This window comes from Aulostomus chinensis, chromosome 11, assembly GCF_037954235.1.
Source record: "Aulostomus chinensis isolate RoL2024-O1b breed Wild chromosome 11, RoL_Achi_v1.0, whole genome shotgun sequence".
In the NCBI taxonomy this organism is placed as follows: Eukaryota; Metazoa; Chordata; class Actinopteri; order Syngnathiformes; family Aulostomidae; genus Aulostomus; species Aulostomus chinensis.
In genome coordinates this window covers 9,224,709-9,248,174 of record NC_141330.1, presented here as the reverse complement: position 1 = coordinate 9,248,174, position 23,466 = coordinate 9,224,709, and the positions used below count along the sequence as shown (strand labels likewise).

The following is a 23,466-nucleotide window of genomic DNA, read 5'->3' as shown; positions in this document are numbered from 1 at the left end:
TGTAATTGTGGCAGGGTTACTGCAGGGGTGTGTGACATTCATAGATGATGCAATGATTCATCTCAAATCTGGTAAGAACACATGGAACCATGCTTCAGAAAATCTTAAATGGAACCCGTTCGGGCTCTTGAACCGGTTCCTGAAACATTCTGGTTGAGGCTGAATGATGTTTTGTGTTAAATGCCTGATGAGCTGATGTCAGTCTCTGATTTATCAGTCAGACGCTCAGAAATATTCTTTGTACCTGTCTCGACTGATTTTGTTATGAAAAGTGACATCATGGAATTAAATCACCATTTGAAAAATAAAAGATGTTAGAGAACAGATATTAGGAAGATGGAAGTAATGATCTGCAACAACGCTGCTATTGTGAAAAGGTTTTTATGTTTTGCACTTGTTGATGTGATTATTTGCGATAATATCCAGCTTTATTTCCAGGAGGGGAAATGCTATTCTTGAATGCAAATAAGTCCTCTGAGCTGTAGCCTACTAGTTTTGAGGTCAGCAAAATGTGCAACACTTTTGACATGATTTATAGGAAGTGCCTTTAGCAGTAAAAAAAAAAGAGAAGTAAACTCTGATACTTCGCATTGAGTTGTCGTTATGATTCCCTGTTACGTGAACATTAAAATTTAGACAGTAAATGAGTAAATAGTGACAAATATAAATATCAGCATTTAATATCCACTTTTGTAAAATGTATCTAAATCAACTGGACATTTATTTCAAATTTTATTTTGGAATTTAGTTTCCAATGACCATGACTGATACCAGACTAGGTATTTTTATGTTCTTATATTTATTGACATGAGGAGGGGGGAGATACAAACTTTTATATGTATACAAATGACTGATAGTTTGCATCAAAGCTACGGCCGCTTCTCCTGCTTATGAATGTTCTGCAGGTGATAACAGTGACTTACTGCCGCCACTTGACTTTAATCTCATCCAGGGCACAAGAAACTTTTTATTTAGGAATATAAAATGATAAAACAAGTTTTCAATATGTCAACTATCCACAGTTAATATATATCAACAAAAATAAAATAGATGAATGAGTTAAGCTACAGGGCTGCATGGTGGTGCAGTGGTCAGCACTGTCGCCTCACAGCAAGAAGGTTCCAGGTTCAAGTCCCGGCTCCAGCACAGGATCTTTCTGTGTGAGTCTGCATGTTCTCCCTGTGCCTGTGTGGGTTCTCTCTGGTACTCCAGCTTCCTCCCACAGTCCAAAGACATGCAATTGGGGACGAGGCTGATTGATACTCTAAATTGACTGTAGGTGTGACTGTAAGTGTGAATGGTTGTCTGTCTCTATGTGTTGGCCCTGTGATGGACTGGTGACCTGTCCAGGGTGAACCTCTTGGCCGTAGCCGCTGGGATAGGCTCCAGCCCCCCCACGACCCTTAACAGGAATAAGCGGAAGACAATGGATGGATGGATGGAGTTAAGCTACTACACACCCTATGTATTTGCTTCAACTTTTGAGTCAGTACACATAGAAAACCTCTTAGTTCTTGTCCCCCAAAGTAAATGATTGACTTCTAGCCCTCGGCTATTTTGTTTTTTTATGATTCTGTCTTTACTTGGTTGCTCTGCATTTTAGTGAAAACTCTGTATGAGCCTAAGCAGGACTGAAGCTCTCAAGCTGCAGTTCCTTATCCCATTTCCCAAAGCGGAACAGACTGTGTCCAGGTGAAGACATCTTATTCTACAGATCAGTAAATTATCAAATGTCTGATTCTAGAGTTTGCATGTTCTCCCCGTGCCTGCGTGGGTTCTCCCTGGTACTCCAGCTTCCTCCCACCGTCCAAAGACATGCAATTTGGGGACGAGGCTGATTGGATTCTGTAAATTGACCGTAGGTGTGAATGTGAGTGTGAATGGTTGTCTGTCTATATGTGTTGGCCCTGCGATGGACTGGTGACCTGTCCAGGGTGAACCCCGCCTCTCCCCTTAAAGCTGCTGGGATAGGCTCCAGCCCCCCGTGACCCTTACTAGTAAGGAATAAGCGGAAGATGACGATGGATGGACTAGAGTTCATCCAAAAAAGGTTTGATGCTCAGTTTTAGATTAGTTTGCACTGCTGGAGAGATTTAGGCAGCCCCCCTCGCATCGCCATGCCCAACTACTTTTGCCAGCGTGAATAATTGATATACAATCGGCATTTGTACCTGCAAAATTTGCCAACAGTAGAAACATTACAAGTAACTGACGACATACTGGCTTTGTCCTCTCTCATGTCAGATTATGTTACTGAGCAGACAGACCTCCTTTTTTACGAGCTCATCCATGGCTCTGCATCTTTTGTGGCTGAGTTGCAGGGAGTGGCTGTGCCTGGATTCCTCTGCTCACAATACGAGCAGCCAGGGAAGATGGAGGCAATTTCCAGCCACACGTCCAGGTTTCGCCTGTCCAGGCGCAGTTGGAACAGCTCCGCCAAAATGATCCTACACTTCTGTAACCCCACAACCTTTTCTGCTGCAGTCAGCCCACATGGAAGTCACTCTCCACACTGTTATGGCTCTTGATGTAAAATTGTGTTATTCGGGAATTTGTCATTCCACAGCTACTTCTGTGTTATTTGAGTAGTGCAGTTCAAAGCAGGGGGATGTGTTGAGAGGGGTCAGGTCATGATGATTGTCTCTATTCTCAATTTATTTATCCAACATCATGAAGCTCAAAAGAGTCCAGTTGCTTTCATACTGGACTTGATTACTCTATGACCTTGGTGTCTCCCTCTTCTGTTTCGTTTGTAGCATGCAGCAACAGATTTACCTGACCTGGTGTTCTGTGACATACTTCCTGTGTACTGTAACCTTGCACTGGAGCTCATCCAGCCCACATTCAAAAAGGTAAAATGATAGACAAAAATCACTTATCGTTACTGGATTTTCACTGTCCAAGAGTAATAAAAAAATATATTACATATGTATTTCAGTCATTACATTAGAAATCCTTTTATACAAAAGAATACAACAAAATAATTATTTAATACAAAAAATATATAGAATACAGTATATGAAATACAAAAATAAAAAATCAACACTATACTAAAAAGATACCACCAGTCCAACACATAGAGACAGACAACCATTCACACTCACAGCCGCACCTACGGTCAATTTAGAGTATCAATCAGCCTCATCCTCTCTTGATGTCTTTGGACTGTGGGAGGAAGCTGGAGTACCAGAGAGAACCCACACAGGCACAGGGAGAACATGCAGACTCCACACAGAAAGATCCCGTGCCCGAGCCGGGGCTGGAACCCAGAACCTTCTTGCTGTGAGGCCACAGTGCCAACCACTGCACCACCATGCCGCCCTATTTGGTGAGCCATCCCATAATTTTTCAATGACAGGCATGTATTTCATTTCATTTCAGTGAATGTCAGTAAAGACTATACAGTATGTTACATTGTCTACAGAGTTAAGAGCATATTTCGTATGTCATAACAAATTTATATTATTTCTTTAAATTGACTTTAATGTTTTTTGACTTATATAGTATGAGAAACAGGAAGAAAACGTACCCTAAACAATTCTACTTTCCACTGAGCAAATTCAGTACAGCACCATGCGTGTTAAAAGGACAGATTGAGAAACCTCTGATATTTCCGACAGCCTGTGAAAGCAGCACCGATAGTTTTCGTGCTTCCACTCTGATTTCTTGAAGTTGAAATAATAGCAAAGACGTTGATGGGCTTAAAATTCAATCCGTACCGAGAGTAGTTTTTAATTTAGACATTTTTGAATGAGCTGACTCTCATGTGCCGGAAATGACATCATGACACACGCCGCCTTTTGTCTGACGACCTTATCCGGAGGAAGTGAAGCTCAGACGAGGCAGCTGGCCCATCGGAGGGGGAAAAAAATCTAAAAAAAAAAAAAAAAAAAAGCGACGAGGGGGGGAAAAACTTCATCGGTTTTAAAGATATTTTAACAGATTTGGAAACTGTGTCCAAGTTGTCCTTTCCTACGGGAGTTCCGTGGAGGGAGACCGAGTCGTCGGAACCGGTAAACCCTACTCTTCTTCATGCACTCGGGAGTATTTGTTGCTAAATTTGCATGACTCTGCAACCACCTCTCCACCCGTCTCTGCAGCCGGAAGTCTGTGTGGATGGTCTGTTTTTTTTCCCGTTCCCCTTCAGTTTTTTTTAATCTTTTTTTTTTTTACTTTGTTATTTTTTTTTCCCCAGCAGGAGAGCACACACACACACTGAAACACACAGGCAAACGCACACACCGCTGCATGCTAACTGCTTGTTAATCTGCCCGTCGGGCCTCATTTACTGTAGGATCCAAGGAACCGATATGCAGTCTTTTCCGTGTAGCTCCGGCTAATTAAAAACACGACATGCGTCTTATGTATTTATCAAACCTAGCCGTTTATTGAGTATCGAAGCTTAACTAGCGAAACGTAGCCGTTGACAAGAAGCGCCGTGGTTTTAGCTTAGTAAATGGATCTGCTGTAAAAACCACGAAACTGAGTTCACGAAGCTAAGTTATCCGTTGGTGACCAAAGCCCTCAAATCGACGACTCCCCTCAAGGATGTTAGCTAAAGAAAGTTGTAGTTAGCATTATAGCATCAGTGTCATTAACATGTCAGAAGTATAATCAACATTTTAACCATTATTCTGAGGACAGGTCTTATTTGGACCCACATGGATGGACTGAGAGGGTCTCGTAAGCTATATTTAGGTATATAAACTCCTCAATTCCTCCTATCTTTCACCATTTATTTGTATATCTCCTCTTAAACCAATAATGGGGCAGAACGCAAGGCTTCATTAGCCCATTAGGAATTAATTTCCCTTTTTTTTTATTAAAATGTGTCATTAAGATTCATTTTACATCTCTACTGACCCCACAAGAATGATTTGCAATAGCTTGCTTTGTCTGACTTTTCAGTAGAGCTGTTTTGATATCAATATCTGTGTCATTATGATTACTGGAATCCATGAGTATGCAACTCTGACTGAATCAACATACTGGAAATCTATTCTCACCTCTTAAAAACAGTAGCTTTAGTTCAAAGGCACTTTAGTTTAAGTTGGTATTAAAAGATATGAAGCTGTACCAGGAGGGATGGTCTCTAAGAATCATTACGAATGTGAAGCTGGAACTTGCAAATATGAGGCTCATAATTGATCATCTCTCGATCGATCACTTGATGACCTCAGAGCTCCCTCAAAAACCCCTTAAGACCTTTTTTATTCCCGCTGTTCATACTGTACGACACAGTAAGAAACACAAGTGTAAATAATCAGTACAAAAAGGAGGATGTTTAAACACAGATAAATAGCAGTTTGCAACACAACTGAGGAGTAATATGTCAGAAGGTAACAAAATGCAATTCTTGTTTGTCCTCTGGAGTTATACATAACCACAATAGCAATATATGAGCTAACATGCTACCTGCCACAAGGTTGGCACGTCTTCATCGGGAGGGACCATCTTGAACCTCCTTGTGTCAAAATCTGATTTTGAGACTTAAACATGAAGACTTTTACGTCGTTCGTGAGATTTTTCTTTCAACCACTCTGGACTGTGCACTACTAATTATGTATTTATAATGAATGGATTATCATTCTCACTGCAAAAAATGTGTATTATTGGTCAGATGTGTGCATCAAGTCTTGCTGTGTTTGTGTCATTGCAGAGATAATGGAGGATTCTCATTTTAACTCCTCATATTTCTGGTCTCCTGTTCCCACCATGTCAGGACAGGTAAGACTGACCCTGACTTGAAGCACTGCTCAAACCCACCCTTCAGGATTTTAGCTGAATTAATTGGACCTGAAAATAATATTTTGCATTTCCAGAGATGCTCAAATATTCAGTCTCATCTCTTCTTGCAGATTGAGAATGCAATGTTCCTGAACAAAGTGAAAGAGCAACAGGAAAAGAGTGCTTCCTTCTCGTCCGCTTCTGCGCCCCACTACCAAACAACTCTGCTCACCATCCCGACCCCTGGGGCCAAGACAGATGGAGGAGGGCAGGCTGGTAGTGCAGCACACCTCCACCCTCCCCACAGCACCCAGAACATCACGGTGCTACCGGTTCCCTCCACAGGCATCATGGCGGCAGGTGAGCCTGCGAGTGTGGCTGCCTCCGGGCTTCGTTGTTTTTGGTTATTCTGCTTTCCACATTACAGTGTTAGATGATTGTTGTCCAAACAGAACAGAGTCTAGAGCAGGACCAGGATCACCATGAATGATGAGATGACCTGATGTGTGTGGGATCAATCTGTAGTTCGTCATGTCCATCCATCCATCCATCCATCCATCATCCATCCATCCATCCGTCATCTATCCATCCATTTTCTTCTCCCGCTTATCCGATAAGGGTTGGGGGGGAGCCTGAAGCCTATCCTAGCCGACACTGGGTGAGAGGCGGCGTTCACCCTGGATGGGTCACCAGTCCATTGCAGGGCCAACAGGAGCAATTAGGGGTTCAGTATCTTGATCAAGGATACTTGGACATGATCACCGTGGGGAGCGAGGATCGAACCAGCAACCCTTTAGTTGCTAAACAGCTACTCTACTTCCGAGTAGTTTGACATATAATCTTTTTTAAATTGTAGTAGTACGGGGATCCACGCTTGTTTCAACTTGTGCTGCAGCCTGAGGGCTCTCCTCAGATTGTGTAACATCAGCTACTCTTTTGAAGCATCATCGTAACACCCTTGGAACTAATAATAAAATGTCTTCTTTGACTATGGAAGAATGCCATACTTGATTATCAATTTTGAGATCTTCCAGACCGCTCTGTTCTTTTTTAAGGGTGTCCATTTCTGTCTCTGTCTCCCCGTGTAGCGGGTCTGGTCATCACAACTCCTCAGGGAACGTTAGTTTCTCCCACCTCCTCTCAGTCGTTTGTCTCTGGTCATCAGGCAACAACCATGATTGTGTCTGCACTTCATTCTCCAGGTAAAACATGCATCCGGCTCAACACATCCTCAAAGACACTCTCACTGATATGCAGACGATGAAACGCACAGATGTTTTATAAATGTGACAACAACTGACATAGATCCTCTCAAACAAAAACAGGATAAAGTTACATTGCACTCATCAAAGTCAAACTTAACAAGGGCAGAAACTGAAGGAACATATAAGGAACAAAATTACATGTAAAATTTCAAGTATTCACATAGAAACCTTTTTAAATAAACAGCGAGTACATAAAAGCTTTACAATGAAGGTTTGTTTTCAGAAGTGATGTGATTAAGTGTGGGATTTTAGCTTGTCTTCATGTTACTGCTGCCTTGGTCCCTATTTGCACACATTTCCCGCTTGAATCAACATGGGTGCAACACTATTGATTGGCTCTTAACCTGCAGCTGTTGATCCTATTACAGACAAAAAGGAGGGAGATGGAGCGTCCCACGTGGTGGTGATGCCAGCGCCCTCCAAACGAGGCAGAAAGAGGAAGGCCACCCTCTCCAGGATTGGCCCCATGGGGAATGAAACACTAATACTGGCTCACCTGACATCTGGCGGCCAGGTGAGCAAATATTAGAAAAGAATAAAATGGAATGCCTTTATTGTCATTGTATGGTCAGATACAACGAAATTGAGGCGAAAGTCCGATCGATACATGGATAAATAAGTTTAAAAAAATACTGTACAAGTAAAAAGAAATATTATACAAGGAAAAGTAACCAATGCAGAAAGTGAAATGTGAAGCAATATATACTTGTAAATAACGAATTGTGTTTTTTTATTTTTTTGTGGGGGTTGTGGGGTAGGTGGCATCTTTGCAACATCATACTGGAGACCCGTATGACTTGTCAAATGAGGATGAAGAACATGGGCCCAAAGACAGCACTAAAACATACAGGTAGGATATGAAAGAAACACAAACTCCACCTGTGCATCCTCGTCTCCCCTTCCTCTAGTTGTGGAATGCAAGCGCACCTGTATCTTTGTCGAAATGAGCATCGTGATTTTCAGCTTCTATAGAGGCATTGAGGAGCTGCTGGATCTACTGTAGGCAACTGACACACATAGACACACACACACACACACACACACAACTGTTGCAAAGCCACCTCACTGCATGTTGCGGCGGAACATGCCTGCTCTGTAGCTGTGACGTGAACGATTGCTTCTCTTCATGCATTTGAGAAAGAAATACATCACAAGTATGCGATGTGTGCCCCTTAGACACCTTCTCTACACACACACTGGACATGACCCTCTACCTGCCCTCTCTCTCCTCTTTGTCTTTAGATAGCATGTTCTTCTTTGCTCTTTCTCAAGCACTCGTGTCCTTTTATAGTGCTTTTCCCCTTCAGCTTTCACTGATTTCTCTCTTGACGTCTCTCCATGTGTTATTGTTGTTATTTTACCCCCTTTTTTTTGTCTTCATTATTTTCTCTTATATTTAATTTTTCTTTGGATCGTTATACTTTCCCTTCTCCTCCCTCTAATTTTGCCCTCTCCCTCCTTGTCTCCTTTTCTTGCCTCTTCTTTTCTGTTTGTGTGTTCGTCCTCTTCCTTCCTTCTTCCATCCCGCCCTCCCATTTCTGTGTCTCTGCCTGTAGGTGCCGGATGTGTGCGGCGACCTTCTTCAGTAAGTCTGACATGCAGATCCACTCCAAGTCGCACACAGAGGCCAAACCTCACAAGTGTCCTCACTGCGCCAAGTCATTCGCCAACTCCAGCTACCTGGCCCAGCACATCCGCATCCACAGCGGGGCCAAGCCTTACACCTGCTCCTACTGCCAGAAATCTTTCAGGCAGCTCAGTCATTTACAGCAGCACACACGGTACTGCAGCCCTCCCCCTCCCACCCCCCCTCTTTTACTGATTCCCTGTCCTCTTAACTTGTCCTGCCAAGTCCCTCTTAGAAGCCAGACTCCTGTCTACTTCCTCCTGGGAAATAGAATGGCGGCATGTGCAGACGCATATTAGATTACCATATAGATACTGGCCTGCGTGCTACCAGCTTCATCCAGGAGTGACCTTTTCAGAAAATGAAAAATTCAGGATGCACCCAATTGCAAGTTGGACTTAAACATAAATAGATTTTCCATAATTTATACAATAATCAGAATGGCAGTTAAAAATGCATGGGATTCCGTTGTTATAAGAAATGCCATGACTTCTTCTTTCCGTTTTCGTGTGTGTACCATTCTTACCTTCCTCTTCGCATCATATTTTTCTGCTCTACATGCCTTGACATGTTTCTTCTGCCTGCATGTTCTGTCATTTCCCCCTGCCAGCGCCTCTTCCACAGGTGCACACTAGCTTGGAGGATTATATCTGAAACTAGAGCGTATACCTCCGCCAAGGAGTTATTACCTCATCAGGTCCAGATCTAGTTCCACATCCCAATCTACCCAATAGTTCCTACCTATCAGTTTCATCAAAATACATTGACAGCTTTTTGAGATTTGTTGCTAACAGACAAACCAGCAGCAGTGATCATTTCACCTCCTTGGCCGAGGTAATTGGATTTATTTGGATCCGTTGTGCTACCCCACTGTACACACTCTAATTATTAAGAACCAACTATTAATCCTTCTTCTCATTTTCTCCATTGAATTATGCTTCATTCGACATCTTCTTACTGTCATGCTCTTCTTTTCTGTTGTCTGCGCTAATTTAGCCTGAGGCCAGATGCATAAAACTCTGTCACTCCACCAGTACGTGCAAAGGCAGAAATGTGCACACACTTTCCTAACATCTGATTCATAGTGCTGTGTGCATGCATGGTCCTCTTTTGTAAACATCAATCATCTTGAAATCGTGACATATGCGCACAGGCCTCATATCCTCTCCTGTCTTTAACCGTGAATACGGGAGTAAGACACTTTGATGCTCTCAGTTCTGGAGTCACGGAACAGAATAAAAAATACAGAATGAGAAAGTAACGGTGTCTTTCAACTTTGTAAGGGCAGAGCAATAACAACCAAGAGGGGCAAAAAAAAAAATGCTTCCAACTGTTAGATTCAGCTACCACAAAAATATTAAGTAGTAAATTGTGTGCGCGTATGCTTGTGTTTGTGTACGCAGTGAATAGCAGTGTTTTTGATCCACATGGAAACAAAAAAGAACATCAGGTTCTGCGCTCTATGTAGAGTCATGTCATTTATTCATTCAGCTCAGTGTGAGTTTCACTGCATATTGCTTTGATTTGCTGGGGACATTTTTCTTCTTAGAGCACAAAACAAAGCAACCAGAAATGTGACAACCCCCCCCCCCCCCCCCCAAAAAAAAAAAGTTACAAAAGAACTGTGAGGTATTTGAACCATGGCACCTTTTAATAATCTTTGCAGTTTGCTGTTTTGTTTATGTCTCACCATATCTGTCATTTCCACTTCACCGTGTCAGGCTTGACATGCTCTAGAAATCATGTCTACCCACATTCTGGCTGCACAGTCATCTTTTATCAATACCGGTTTCTGTGTGAGAGGAGGCGTATCCATAATTCATCATCTTCTATGCAACAGGATCCAAATGTTTATTCTGATTGTTTGCATCTTCACATCAGTTTGTGCATTCTGGATATATTATGTTCTGAATTGATTAATTTGAATAAAACATCCAGCATCCTGTTCAGCTGGTCTAGAGCTGATACTTCCTCGTATTGATTGGTAATATATGAGTAATAAGGTGTTCATGTTCTAGTATGTGTCATGCACAGTGGAGTGTGTGTGTTTTCTCCATTTACCTCCTGTTAATGATTTCTCTTTTCAATCACCTGTCTGCCCTGTCAGGAACCACACAGAGTCGAAGCCTCACAAGTGTCCCCATTGTACCAAGTCATTCGCCAACTCCAGCTACCTGGCCCAACATATCCGCATCCACACTGGAGTGAAACCCTACACCTGCTCCTACTGCCAGAAGAGTTTCAGACAGCTCAGTCACCTTCAGCAGCACAACAGGTAGACAAGTCACACGAGTTGGGTCACATGATTCGCCTCATTGTCAGGTGAGATCGTCATGAACTGATAAGTGTTTCTCTGTGAATTCATGCAGGATTCATACTGGAGATCGGCCATATAAGTGCACCCATCCAGGCTGTGAAAAATCCTTTACGCAACTCTCAAATTTACAGGTGCGAAAGCATTGAGGTCCGCTCTCAAACAATGCAGCTACCTTATTTTCTGTATTAATGACTTTTTCAAATGCCTTTTTTTCTTTTTTCTTTTTCTTTTTTTTCGTAGTCTCATCGACGTCAACACAACAAGGACAAACCTTACAAGTGCACCAACTGTAATAAAGGATACACTGATGCAGCGAGCCTGGAAGTGCACATGTCCACACACACGGTCAAGCACGCCAGGATCTACTCGTGTGGTCTGTGTAATCGCACTTATACCTCTGTAAGACAAATGTCCTGGTCTGAACAGCATTTTCACATGAAACACTATGCATTGTCTCACTAAATGAAGGTGTCCACTGTCTCCCTCATCGCAGGAAACATATCTGGTGAAACACATGGAGAAACACAACCCAGATCAGTCAGCAGCTGTGGCAGCGCAGTCATCACAACAGAACCAAAGCCATGGCCAAGTTGGAGCTCACAACCGGGGAGAGAGCACAGATGGTGGGTCGAGCAGACCTGGGGGAGCTGGGAGTGGAGGAGCGGGTGGAAGCCAGCAGGGTCAGAGCCAGGGCAGCTACCCCCAGACAGACACAATCTCCTGTCCATTTGACCTGCACCAATATAAGACGGTGTCTGCCAGTGACATCCAGTACAAACCAGTTACTGTGGCTGATATTACTTCCCACAAGGACCTCTGTTTAACTGTGTCTGCATCGACCATTCAAGTGGAGCACCTCAACTCGTAGAGGTGATGAAAGAGGGGAGTGTGTGAGTGATGAAGATAGAATAAATACAAGGAAACAAAATGAAATTGAGGCTGGAGAGTCAAAAGATAAAAGCAATATTGAGATAATACAACTTTTGGAATTCCTGACCATGCCTGGATGACGGCAGATAGGACAAACAATATGCTCAAACAATATACGGAGGATTTTTTTTTTTCTGAAGTCATCACATTTTTTTCCCTTTATGCTTTTTTTGCCTAGCTATCCTGTCTGAGAAGAAGGTGCATGTAAAGGCTGCAATAAAAATGTTTCAGTCCATCATAGTGATGGTTTTATGACAGGAAAAGAAGAAAATCGCTTCTGTTTGTTGTGTAATCGCCTCCTGTTCTTTCCTAAAAATGCAGCATTGGCCATGGAAACGAATGGTCTGTTGATGAAATTGCTAGTTAACATGAAGGTAATTTTTTATACTTTCATACAGAGATTCAATTTTTTTACATCAGTGTTATTACCTATACTGTCCTGTAAAATACACACAGACCATTTTTTTAATGTTAAAAATGACATAGATGTTATTTCCTTTGCAGGAAAGTAAAAATGAGTATATATAGATATACTATCAATTTATAAAGTGTATAAAGAGGTTGTGGGAATTCATATAACCCATTTAGAACCAATTACATGCCTTCAAATGGAAAAGATGATGATGTAATCCAGTTATTATACAGACTTGTGCGTATGTCCTAAATGTAATGGTATACAAATGTGTTCTTGCTATTATACTTCCAGGTTTATAAAAGTTCTTTATAAACATACTTTTGTCATTTGATGTTAATGTTTTTTTCTGTTTATGATACAATAAATCTAAAATCTTTCTGTGGCATTTTTGAGGTTTCAGTAAAATGAAGACGAATGATTTTCTTGCATGCCTGCAAGCACTGATAATCCATTATCTTTATCAATGAATGTCAGATATTTTCTCAATTGTTTGATCAATAAAATGTAAAAAGTGCCATAATTTCACAAAACTGACACACTGAACTGTGAGATATTACAAATATTTAAGTAACAATCCTAGAGAAATAATTATTTTGTAGAACCAACCTGTGAAATTTCTGCAATTGGGCTTAAAAAGACTCAAAACAATTTATCAAAAATAATACTATCTATTAATCATTGAATTCTAAATTTATTGCACCTTAATCTAATTCAATTCGTCAAAGAAAACTAGTAGTATAAAACACCCAAGGATTGTGGGGCTTATTCTTATGATGCCGCCGTTCTGTGATAAATTTTATTTTTTCTCGTAGCGTGTCTGCTGGAATGTGCAAATTTGTGGGGTGTTTACAAAGGTGGACGCTACCAATAGGGAGGGGGTGGATTTTAACGATTTAGCCAACATTTTCACGTTTTCTGAATGATACTCGGAGTAAGACTAATAGTCCCACCTAATACGCATTCGTCGAAAGATAGTATATATATGAGCTGAAAAGATGAACACTCATTCGGTTTCTGAAAGTTGAAATGGTTTCGACCGGTATTCTCCACTGCAGTCTGCAGTAGATATGGCGTCACTGTAAAGTGTAGGAGTCGCGAAACTTCACCCATGTAAATAACTGACTAGCCTTAGGCAGAGGTACACAGTACAACGTTGTCGATATCGCCAGCTTTATTAAATTATGCCCCGGAAAAAGCCGTTTAGCAACAAACAGAAGAAGAAACAGCTGCAAGTCAAACGGGAGAGAAAGAGAGGTAGTACTACATTTTCCGTTAGCAGACTAGCATCAGCAGCTAGCTTGGGGACATTCCTGCATCGCAGTTGAATGTTCTGATAATGTTATTTTAACGGGAAAGTAATTGTTTGCCTCCGTATTTTGAAGTACGAGTACTGTGTCAGAGCAGAAATTTGGCTTCGTAGCGGCAGAGGTAGCTAACTTAGCTATGATAGCGAATATTTTGTGATATAACTTGCTGATGAACTTGACCGGGTGAAAATAACGTCGGTCCAAATGCTTATGGAAACATTGATATGCTCATAGTATTTAACCTGTATCTTATTAAATCAGCTCTGGTGGGTCTGTGGCAGGGGTCAGGGTGGTTGAACGTTAATGTTCTATAAAGGTTGATTTCTACAGAGCAATTCAGTCAATGATAAGTTCCCACGTGCTTCATATTCTATAAGTGAGAGTACCAGTATAAGGCATTAATTCATATCGTTTCATAATATCATCTATGTAGAATATTTCTTATCCCTTAAAAAGTATGAACTGTAGCCATTTTTTAATCGCACTGCTGACTTTAGACATTGTTTGAGGACTGGGGGTGTGGCTGAGGGCACTAACATGGAAGCATAGCAATACATTTGACAAACTGTGAGTGAGATAAACACATTTTAGGAACAAAACCAGGAAAGGTCAATGTATGACTGAATTTCACCGTAATCTCTGACCCTTGACCTTGTCCCAGGAGACACAGGCTCTGGCCCCAGCAGCCGCAATGCCAGTGTGGAGCGGGGAGGCGAGAGGCAATCAGATACCTCAGACAGCGAAACCACTGATGTTAGGAGAATAAATCAACAGCCTTTCAGCAGAGATGGCAGATATGATCCCAACAGGTGAGTTGTCAGTGTCATTACTTATGACAGAGTATGAAAGATTTAAATATATCTCCAGATATCTATTTCTGCTGATATTCATCTAGATATACATTTTTCCCTGCGGGATATTTCAGATGCACTGCTATGGACAATAAGAGCTGATAACAGATATTGAAGAAGAAGATCTTTGGTTTGAAAACCTGCATTCTGCTAACTTTATCTTATTATAAATGGCCCAGATCCCAAATAACTGTCTGGAGCAAACATCATCACACACAAATAAAAGTCTACTGTAAAGTTCAAATCAAGAAAAGGTACATTGTATTTGTATTTTGCTTGTTCTGAAAATGATTTAAAAAAAATTAAAGCAAAATGAACTAACAGGTACTGACTCTTGACCTGCCCAGGTACCGGTTACACTTTGAGAAGGAGAGTAAAGAGGATGTGGAGAAGAGGAAGAAGATGGCCAGGGAGAAGATCCTTAAGCCAGTCTCAGACAAAGAACTTGAAATCGCAATCAGTGACATTTACCCATCAGAGAAAGGTTTGAGTGTTGTTGGTTTTTTTTAATGCTTTCCACATGACCGTCTCAAAATAGGTCCAACAGATGAGCATAGTGGGTTAATGGAGTGAAGCTTGACACGCTGAAACTTGATTATTCACCACCAGGTCTTGGTTTCCCACGACGACCGTCCTGGAATTATGAGATGTCACGAGAGAACTTGCTGAAAAAAGAGGAGAAGTCCTACAAGGAGTATCTGGATGACCTGCACTCCAGAAACCCACTGGGCTCTCTAAGCCACTTTGAACACAATCTAGAGGTGAGTGACACAATGCAGTTTTTGGTAAGTAACTTTAAATTCACGTTGAAAGGGCTGTAATCTAACAGAAAAAAATGCTTTTCTCTCATTTGCATCACAATCAGAAGCACACCATATATTTAGTGAATGACACTGCATTTATAGGCATCATTATCAAGCCCATGTAAACTAAACATGAAATATAATTTCTTTTCAATAAATGACATCTATTTCAATGACATTCCTTCATGTTTGGAATCTCTTGGCACCCCATTATTCTATTCTGATTAAGATTGCCACAATTCACTGATGAAATGATTTTCAGTGCATCAAAGTTCTTGATATATGATGGTTAACTTTTTTTTCACGTGTCTACTCGCTACTTACAATAAATAGCATATTTAAAATGATCCATAATTACAATCAACGAATCAGTTCAGCATACGTCACTCAATGCTTGTCTGTGGCTGAAATCTGAACTCTTCCTCGCACATTTTCTAGTACTGACTGCTGGTCTTCATCTTCAGACTTGTGAAAACTCGATTTTCAGCAGCTTGGAAGTTGTTGTAAATATTCCATGAACTGAATATTTAATTTGGACAAAACTGCATCATGTGAGATCAGTGAGAATTTCACTGCATGATGACACGTGTGGTATTTTTCCCTCGTTCAAAGTTCGATCTTTTTGTGCATGCTGTGCTATTTTGCAGTTTTTAGTCTCATAAAGTGATAACATAAATTTTCAAAGGAAAAAAAACGCCTTCAGATCATTTAATTTCAAAGTGTGAGCATCGCTCATGTTGCACATCAAAGCAGAAGCAGGGCTTGAGCAGCTGGTGGTATAACAAGGCACTCTCAGTCATTCAGCTGATTGATTTCAAGTGGGGCCGAGGATCAGAACGTTGAAAATGAAACATAATTTTAATAGGTCTCTGCCTGTTGGACTAGATATGATTTATTTATAACATTCACAAGGGAGTTGCATGAAGAAATAATTTTACAGTCCTTGTGAAGCAGGTGATTTCTGAATGGAAACTAAAGATGTGCACTTACTTCATTTTGTTTTCAATATTACACCTGTAGTTGCTGCCCTGATTTTTCTTCCTTTTAGACATGGAGACAACTGTGGAGAGTGTTAGAGATGTCAGATGTCATCCTGCTCATTGTGGACATCAGGCATCCGGTAGGTGAATTCCTCATGCTTGCAAGACACATCACACCACACCACTAGATGGAGTCCCATTCCATCTGTATATTCTGTTTGGGCGATACCGCAGGGTTACTTTGGTGCGGAACTTTTGTCACCTGAAATGATTCTACTCAGCAAAGCTGTTTTGATAAAGCTCAATTTTGTTATTCATGTGTCAAGAATAAAATAGACAGTTGGAAAATTGATAGACTATTGTTCATCATGTATGATTTTTTAAGTCAAAGAGAGTTAAATGTGATTTAAATATCACTGCAATTTTTGAAGTAAAATCTATTTGACCTAATTTACAGCAGAAACCATCCATTATTCCTGTTAGAAGTACATTTTCAGGCACCGGAATATCATATTCTGAAGATTGATGATATGACCTGCAGACACCATGTTTTGCTTTCCTGCTTATGTCACTTGCTAAAACTTTAATAGTTGGTTGTAATTTTGTTAACAGTACAACAGGGCCACCAGCAGTGGGCAGTGGTGCTTTAAATTTCCAGACGCTCATGACTAGCACTGCATCTTTCTTTTCTCATGTTTACTTCAGTACTACTCATGTGCCTATTTATTTGAGTGTGCATACACAATCAAATGTATATGCGCTTTGTAGAATTTGAATGTGTGCCATTATTATGGTCAACCAGTAATAATTGTGATCATTTGGGATAGCTGTTTCAGGCAATTGAGTGTGTAATTTGAAATTTCCCGCAAGGGATTAATAAAGTATTTTGAATCTGAATTTAGAGCTTCCAGCTTGAATGGCAAGTTAAAAGTTGCATAATTAACGCTGCAATCTTGAGTTTTATTTGCAGAAAATCTCATAAGCAAAAGTTAAATGAATATGCAACCTTATGTAAACCACCCAGGTGCTGCAGTTCCCTCCAGCCATGTACGACTACATCACAGGTGATCTCAAGAAGCAGATGGTTCTGGTGTTGAACAAAGCCGACCTGTGTCCTCCCCCGCTGGTGATCGCCTGGAAACACTACATGACCTCTCAGTTCCCCCACCTGGAAATAGTTTGCTTCACCTCCCACCGTGGACAAACCTACAGCACAGGTGAGGAGAGAGAGCGAGGGAGTGGGGTGGGGGTGGGGGCAGGAGGAATCTGGTGTTATTTGAAAAAGTAAATGTGTATGTAAGAGTACATAAGACAGATACAGAGGTTGAAATGAACCTGCTGCTTTAGGAATGGTGCAGTATCACCAGAATAATCATTTGTGTGTAATCCTGCAGCTGTTTTGTGACAAGAATAACCATCTGCTGGTTTGTAGTTCTCCAGAAAAAGAGGATGAGGAGGAAGGCAGACTGGAGTCATGCTGGAGGTCCTATAGACATCATGAAGGCCTGTCAGGAGATTACAGCAGGAAGAGGTTTGGGTGGGGGGTGTCTGTACCTCAACTTGCATATTTATAATCAAGAGAATCATAATATCAGGCATTTAGCTCATGTTACTTCAGTACATTTACATTTTCTTTGCATCTTTTAAAATCTTAACGTCTTCCTTCATAGTTGATCTGTCCAGCTGGGAGCAGAAGATTCAAAGAGATGCTGTTGCTGAGCAACTGGAGGGGGAGCGGCCAGATGAGGGAGCAGAGTCTGTACTCATGGAGCATCAAAGTGATAGCACGATGGAGATGAGTAACCCATCCCAGGAGCTCTACAAAGATGGTGTTCTAACTCTTGGCTTGATAGGTAGACGTCTGTTTTCTCTGCTGGTTTTGAAGTCAGTCCAGATTTAGGTTGTTGTTGTTATTTGTTAATTAGAATTGGCAGTGAAGGGCTGTTTCACTGTCATGTGATTAGGAACTATCTCATATAAAGCTTGTTTCACATTCATGGCCATTAAAAGTACTTTAATTTGTATTCACTAATAGGGCCAAACAATTTAAAAAAATAAAATGAAATAAATTTCAAATTGCAAGTATCATGACTGATATTGAATTGGTGACATGATTCATGATATCAGAAGGAGTTAACATTAATGTGTCTATTCACTATTTCATTGGAAAACCCCCATCTGTACCAGTCAGAGGTTTTCTAAAACTTCTGGAATGCCGTTTGCAGACTGGGATATCAGTGCAACACCATGATGCCTCATTTAGAATAGTGTTTTGATCCACATTTTGACTTTAGTAAATACAGTGTTGCACCTCTTACAATGAGATTTTGATATGATTTTGACCCAATTCTCAAATGAGTTTTAATTCTGCTCAGCTACAGTGCACTAACTGAATAACATCTCAAATATCATAGTGAATTCTGGTAAAAACTGACCAAAAGTTTGCATCACCAAACTAACAACACATGAAAATTGATCTTGATATCTCTTTGTTTTTTTGAGGATTTCCAAATGTTGGCAAGTCATCTGTTATAAATAGCCTGGTTGGGAGGAAGGTGGTGAGTGTGTCTCGGACCCCAGGCCACACCAAATACTTCCAGACTTACTACCTCACTCCAACAGTGAAGCTGTGCGATTGCCCTGGACTGGTCTTCCCCTCCCGTGTTGATAAACAGTTGCAGGTACAAGCTGGTTTCTGTGTACATGAAAGCAAAGGCAGCGCTCACCTCACTTGCCTGTTTATGCTCAGTAGAGCCCAAAATGTGATGAGCACCACACAAGCAGGGCGCACGCTCCAGGAGTTCTAAATCCTGGCTGACTGTTAACTACGTAGGGAATCTTCTAAAAAGAGACATTTTTGACAAGACTTCAAAGTAATGGGACATCCTTACATGATCTTATTAATGCACTTCCCCAGGGTATCTCATGAGGAAGTAAATGTAAACAAAACAGAGACTAAGAGGGTGCAACTAGTGGCTGTAACAATACTTTGCACTGACTAAGATGACAGCAGAAGGCCAAACTAGTCTGGATGTTCAGGCGGACACTGCTAATATGAATCCCTCATCCAGAGCTGTGGGTGAGTTTTAACTGGCACTGCCGCTGAACAACACTTAAGAGCTGTGAGATTACTTTCTCATCAGCTGTGTGGCTCCACTCAGAATGGGCTGGCATAATAATTCAGATTTAAAATGAGTTATCAAATGTGATCAGAGGGGCCCTGATGAGATTGTGAGTAGATCGGTAGGCTCAAGATTGGATCTGTAACCTCCTCACAACATCGAATCATCTGGGCGGATAATTGTTTCTGTTTGGGGAATGCTCCCAGGATTGTCAAGAGCTGCATGGGACCCCCAATCACCCCGATTACCTAGATGTGTGCCCAGCATTACACACCTCAACCAGAATTGATTGTTGATTTTTAGATTTCAACAGCTCTTGATGAAATCCATATTACATTGAACCCCTCTCTAATTTCCCTGATTTATTTGTTTTTCTCCCCCTGTTTTCTTCTTTTTTCACTTCTGTTTTCATTTCTCCAGATTCTGGCAGGAATCTACCCAGTGTCACAGCTGCAGGAGCCCTATAGTTCAGTCGGTTATCTGTGTGAAAGAACCCCGTTCCTCTCTGTCCTCAAACTCAAACATCCCAGTTTAGAAGAAATCGAACCCCAGCAAGGAGACCATGGGACTAAAGAGCCCAGCTGGACCGCCTGGGATGTTTGTGAGGGTAAGCCACTTCTCAGTGACACAGAGCCTTTAATTTTAAAGGTTTAGGAATCAAATATAACTCACTTGCTGTTCAGTAACCTCAGTCAGCACAGAGAAATTGAGCTGTAGATCTTGATTTACAGTTGTTTGTACTGGGGTTACACACTTCACTTATTACATACCACTGTGGACCATAAGAACTGTAATTTGTTAGTGTGGCCTCATTGTGTTTTCACTCAAAGTTTTTAGACGGCGATTTAAGATTCCTTGAGAAAAATTCCATTTTCCTTTTTGGAACAGAGAGCATGCCAAGCGGACCCCCCTTCCTGGGAAAATCAGAGTTGTTCTGCTCAATCTATCATTTTAAACATGACTATGTCATTTAAAAATAATATGCATTGAAAGCACTTTTGCTAATGATAGACACAAACAACGCATTGTGGCCTCCCTCTTATTCTTCGTGGTGGTTTGGTCCTCTCCTCTCAGTACAAGTGCTTATGGAATGTGTCAGTGATGGCCCATTTCCAGTACGTGACTGTGGTACAAAAATTCATTTTAAACAAAGGATTTGTTGAATCTGGTGCGTCAGTGTGACCACGAAGAGAAGTTTTTGGCTGATTTTCAAGCTGTTGGGTTTTTAAGAAATTTCAGAAGGATATTTACGATAGAGGATTATGGTTTTCGTGTACAATAATGTGTCTTTTGTAGATGGTACCAATGATGTGTCTATATTTTATATTTTGTTTTAATGTGTGCATAATAATTGCTGTGATGCAATGTTTATAAGAAGGTTCTAATTGTGCTAATAACTCATTAAAATATCAAGTAGATTCTGTTGAGCTGGTAGTATTCTGGCAATAGTGATTTGGATTATTACACTATGAAAGCATTTGAACATGATGGCACAATCCACCTTCGGGTTCCCTCAGTGTCGTTTAAAATGGCAGCACTTTGGCAGCTCCTTTGGTGTCTCCATCAGGAGTTGTTGTAGGGCATTTTTGTCTTTATTGTTGTCCCACTCTTTTGGGTTGTTTATATTTTCAAAAGCCAAACCACCTTGATAACCAAAGTGGGGTTTTTTTCCCTCTTTTTTTCTGTTCTAATGATTTCTTTTCCTGTTTCAGCGTGGGCTGAGAGGAGAGGCTATAAGACAGCAAAAGCGGCTCGTAATGATGTTTACAGAGCAGCTAACAGCCTCCTGAGGTTGGCCATTGATGGGAGATTATGTCTCTGCCTCAGACCACCAGGCTACAGCTGTCTGAGAGGTACCAGCTCTAATGTGACGAGAGAACTGTTTATGTGTCCAAATCTTTGATGGATTAAATACATGTATTTTTGTCTCCTCATTGTTTTCAGAGCATTGGGAAAACCACCCAGACTTACCAGACATCATGGCTCTTCAAGGAAGGTCAACAGAAGAGGACGGGATGGGAAAGAGGGATGATGACGATGATGGGGAGTCCAGCACTGAGCCAGAGGAAGAGAGAGACCGGGATGCAGATGATGACGAGGATGGAGATGATGATGATGAACATGAGGGGTTTGGACATCCGAGGCGAACGGAAGAGAAGCCATCTGACTTCACTGTCAACATGTACAATGTCCTTCGGGAAAACGAATGTGAGTGACAGTGGGCAGGAGGAGAGAAGCTGATTGACGCTTCCCTGTCGACCCCGCCACACTGTTCATCCCTGACTGGTTTTCTCCTCCTAAATTTGATATACTCCTATAATTTCTCAAAGACTTTACATCTCATGTTATTACTTTCTCATCACATAATCTATTTCCATTTTCAAATCAAGGTGCCTGTTCTGTTCCTCCTCTGAGCTGCGAGGAGTGAGTGAGGTTTGGTTTTTCACAGGGGCAACAAGCAAAGAAAAATCCCTCAGCCTGGAAAAATCAACCAATTAGGCTTCAATCTGTTTACTGATATATGAGCTCACAGCTGAGATGCCAAATTTCAGGAAAGGATGACTGAACAAATCACATTCACTGCTGCTGATATGATGTCATTCGCTGGAACGGCCTTTTGGTTCTCAGACTGGAGATATTAGAGCATGGCTAAATCTTTATAGACCATCAAAACTTTGGTTGAAAGCCATTAAATGAGATGTGGGGAGCTAAAACCAAGATTTCCCTCTCACATTAGCAGTTAGCAGTATTACTGCTCCGCTAGCTGTTCATTTATCTGACCTTTGTTTTGATTTAGTTTATACTGTATCTAAGAGTGATGATTTATTTGGTTTGGCTTTGAACAGGAAGTTTCATTAGGATAGGGGGTGTTGAATTCTGTATTTCTGGATGAATGTTTCAGGAATTGAACCTGTAGTGTTTTAACTACCCTGCTGATAGAGATCTACAGTATTTAATGCATGTTTGGCTGCAATCATTCAGCAATTTAATTTGCTAATGGAAGCATGTGGTAGCACAGTGGGTTTAGTCCAACAAAGAGAGCTTAGAATTCAGGTCAAGGAATTATTCAACATTTAGGAAATATGCTTATTTTCTTTCTTGCCAAGAGAAGATGGCTGTCACTCGAGCCCGTTAGCTTAGCACAAAGCTATGCCGACTGTGTCCAAAAGAAATAAAATCCAGCATACCAGCACTCCACATAGGAGCTTTTTATTGAGCTTCTCATTTAATCCATGCAAGAAGGTGAATAAGTGGATTTCCTGCAATTGCAGCGAGAGGGAGGGGGAAAGAGAGAGAGAGAGGCGTTTGCCGAAGCACATTTCCTAGTCTGATCTTGTAACATTGTTCAGACACCTGCGGACATCTTGCTTTGTGTCCACTCTCTATCTCTTTTTCTCGGTTTTCTTCTCTCTTTCTTGCGATGTCACCACCACATTCCCAAGTGCTGTATTACCTCGTGCAGTTTTTTCGCTTTCATTTTCACGTTCTCTTAAACGAAGCCCACAGCACAGTGCTGTGTTACCGTGTAATACATCACATTGCAGCCTCATGCAGGTGTTGCTACTATTGGTACAAGATAAAGCAATCGCTCAGTGCTGTTAGAAACACAAACGTGATTTCATATTTCCTTTTATTGTTTTGAATTATTGAAACTGACAGCAGGAGAGTGAAAGTGGATGCTGGAGGTGTGTTCAGACTATTTTGCTGTATTCTACATTTCATTCCTAGTAACTGGACTGCTTTCTGCAATAAAAGAAAACAATCCTCCAACCCATCTTGTTTTTTTATCATTATTATGTCGTACCACGTTTAAGAAAATACTCATTAACGCGAGATAATTATATTTTCAAGGAGAAATCTTTTTTTGACAATGAAAATCACTCACGCTCCTGATTTTGAACGTACGTTCGTAAACCACAACACATGAAACAAGAACCTTTTCTGTAAGTATTTTGCCAAAACTTAAGCAGAAGATTTTAATCCGAGTGGACAGTTTGGACATGACTGGATACATCATTTTTAGACAAATACCACTTGATATTCTCCCTGAACGCAAAAGAAAAATAGTTCCTACAGAGATACTAGAACTTAATGATACAAATTGTCACGTGATTGGTCGAG

At 41.1% G+C, this 23,466-nt stretch overlaps 2 protein-coding genes across 4 annotated transcripts; both read left to right on the top strand.

Moving 5' to 3' along the window:
- The first annotated feature begins 3,810 nt into the window (after positions 1–3,810).
- On the top strand, positions 3,811–12,685 carry znf384b (zinc finger protein 384 b). 3 transcript variants are annotated; one of them, XM_086218183.1, is made up of 11 exons: positions 3,811–4,119; positions 5,660–5,727; positions 5,859–6,087; positions 6,816–6,929; positions 7,361–7,506; positions 7,751–7,842; positions 8,549–8,773; positions 10,727–10,894; positions 10,989–11,067; positions 11,177–11,335; positions 11,430–12,685. In XM_086218183.1, the coding sequence occupies exons 1-11, from the start codon at positions 4,065–4,067 to the stop codon at positions 11,802–11,804; spliced, it is 1,710 nt and encodes a 569-aa protein (XP_086074309.1). In that variant the 5' UTR covers positions 3,811–4,064; the 3' UTR covers positions 11,805–12,685. The 3 variants fall into 3 exon arrangements, with proteins under 3 accessions (XP_086074309.1, XP_086074310.1, XP_086074311.1); XM_086218184.1 differs by having other exon boundaries at positions 11,177–11,309; positions 11,430–11,813; XM_086218185.1 differs by lacking the exon at positions 8,549–8,773.
- Positions 12,686–13,305: 620 nt separating this feature from the next.
- On the top strand, positions 13,306–23,109 carry gnl1 (G protein nucleolar 1). The gene is made up of 12 exons (XM_086218181.1): positions 13,306–13,535; positions 14,250–14,397; positions 14,787–14,923; positions 15,049–15,200; positions 16,291–16,362; positions 17,247–17,439; positions 17,655–17,753; positions 17,893–18,075; positions 18,725–18,903; positions 19,765–19,951; positions 21,057–21,197; positions 21,289–23,109. The coding sequence occupies exons 1-12, from the start codon at positions 13,463–13,465 to the stop codon at positions 21,558–21,560; spliced, it is 1,836 nt and encodes a 611-aa protein (XP_086074307.1). The 5' UTR covers positions 13,306–13,462; the 3' UTR covers positions 21,561–23,109.
- The last annotated feature ends 357 nt before the right edge of the window (positions 23,110–23,466 follow it).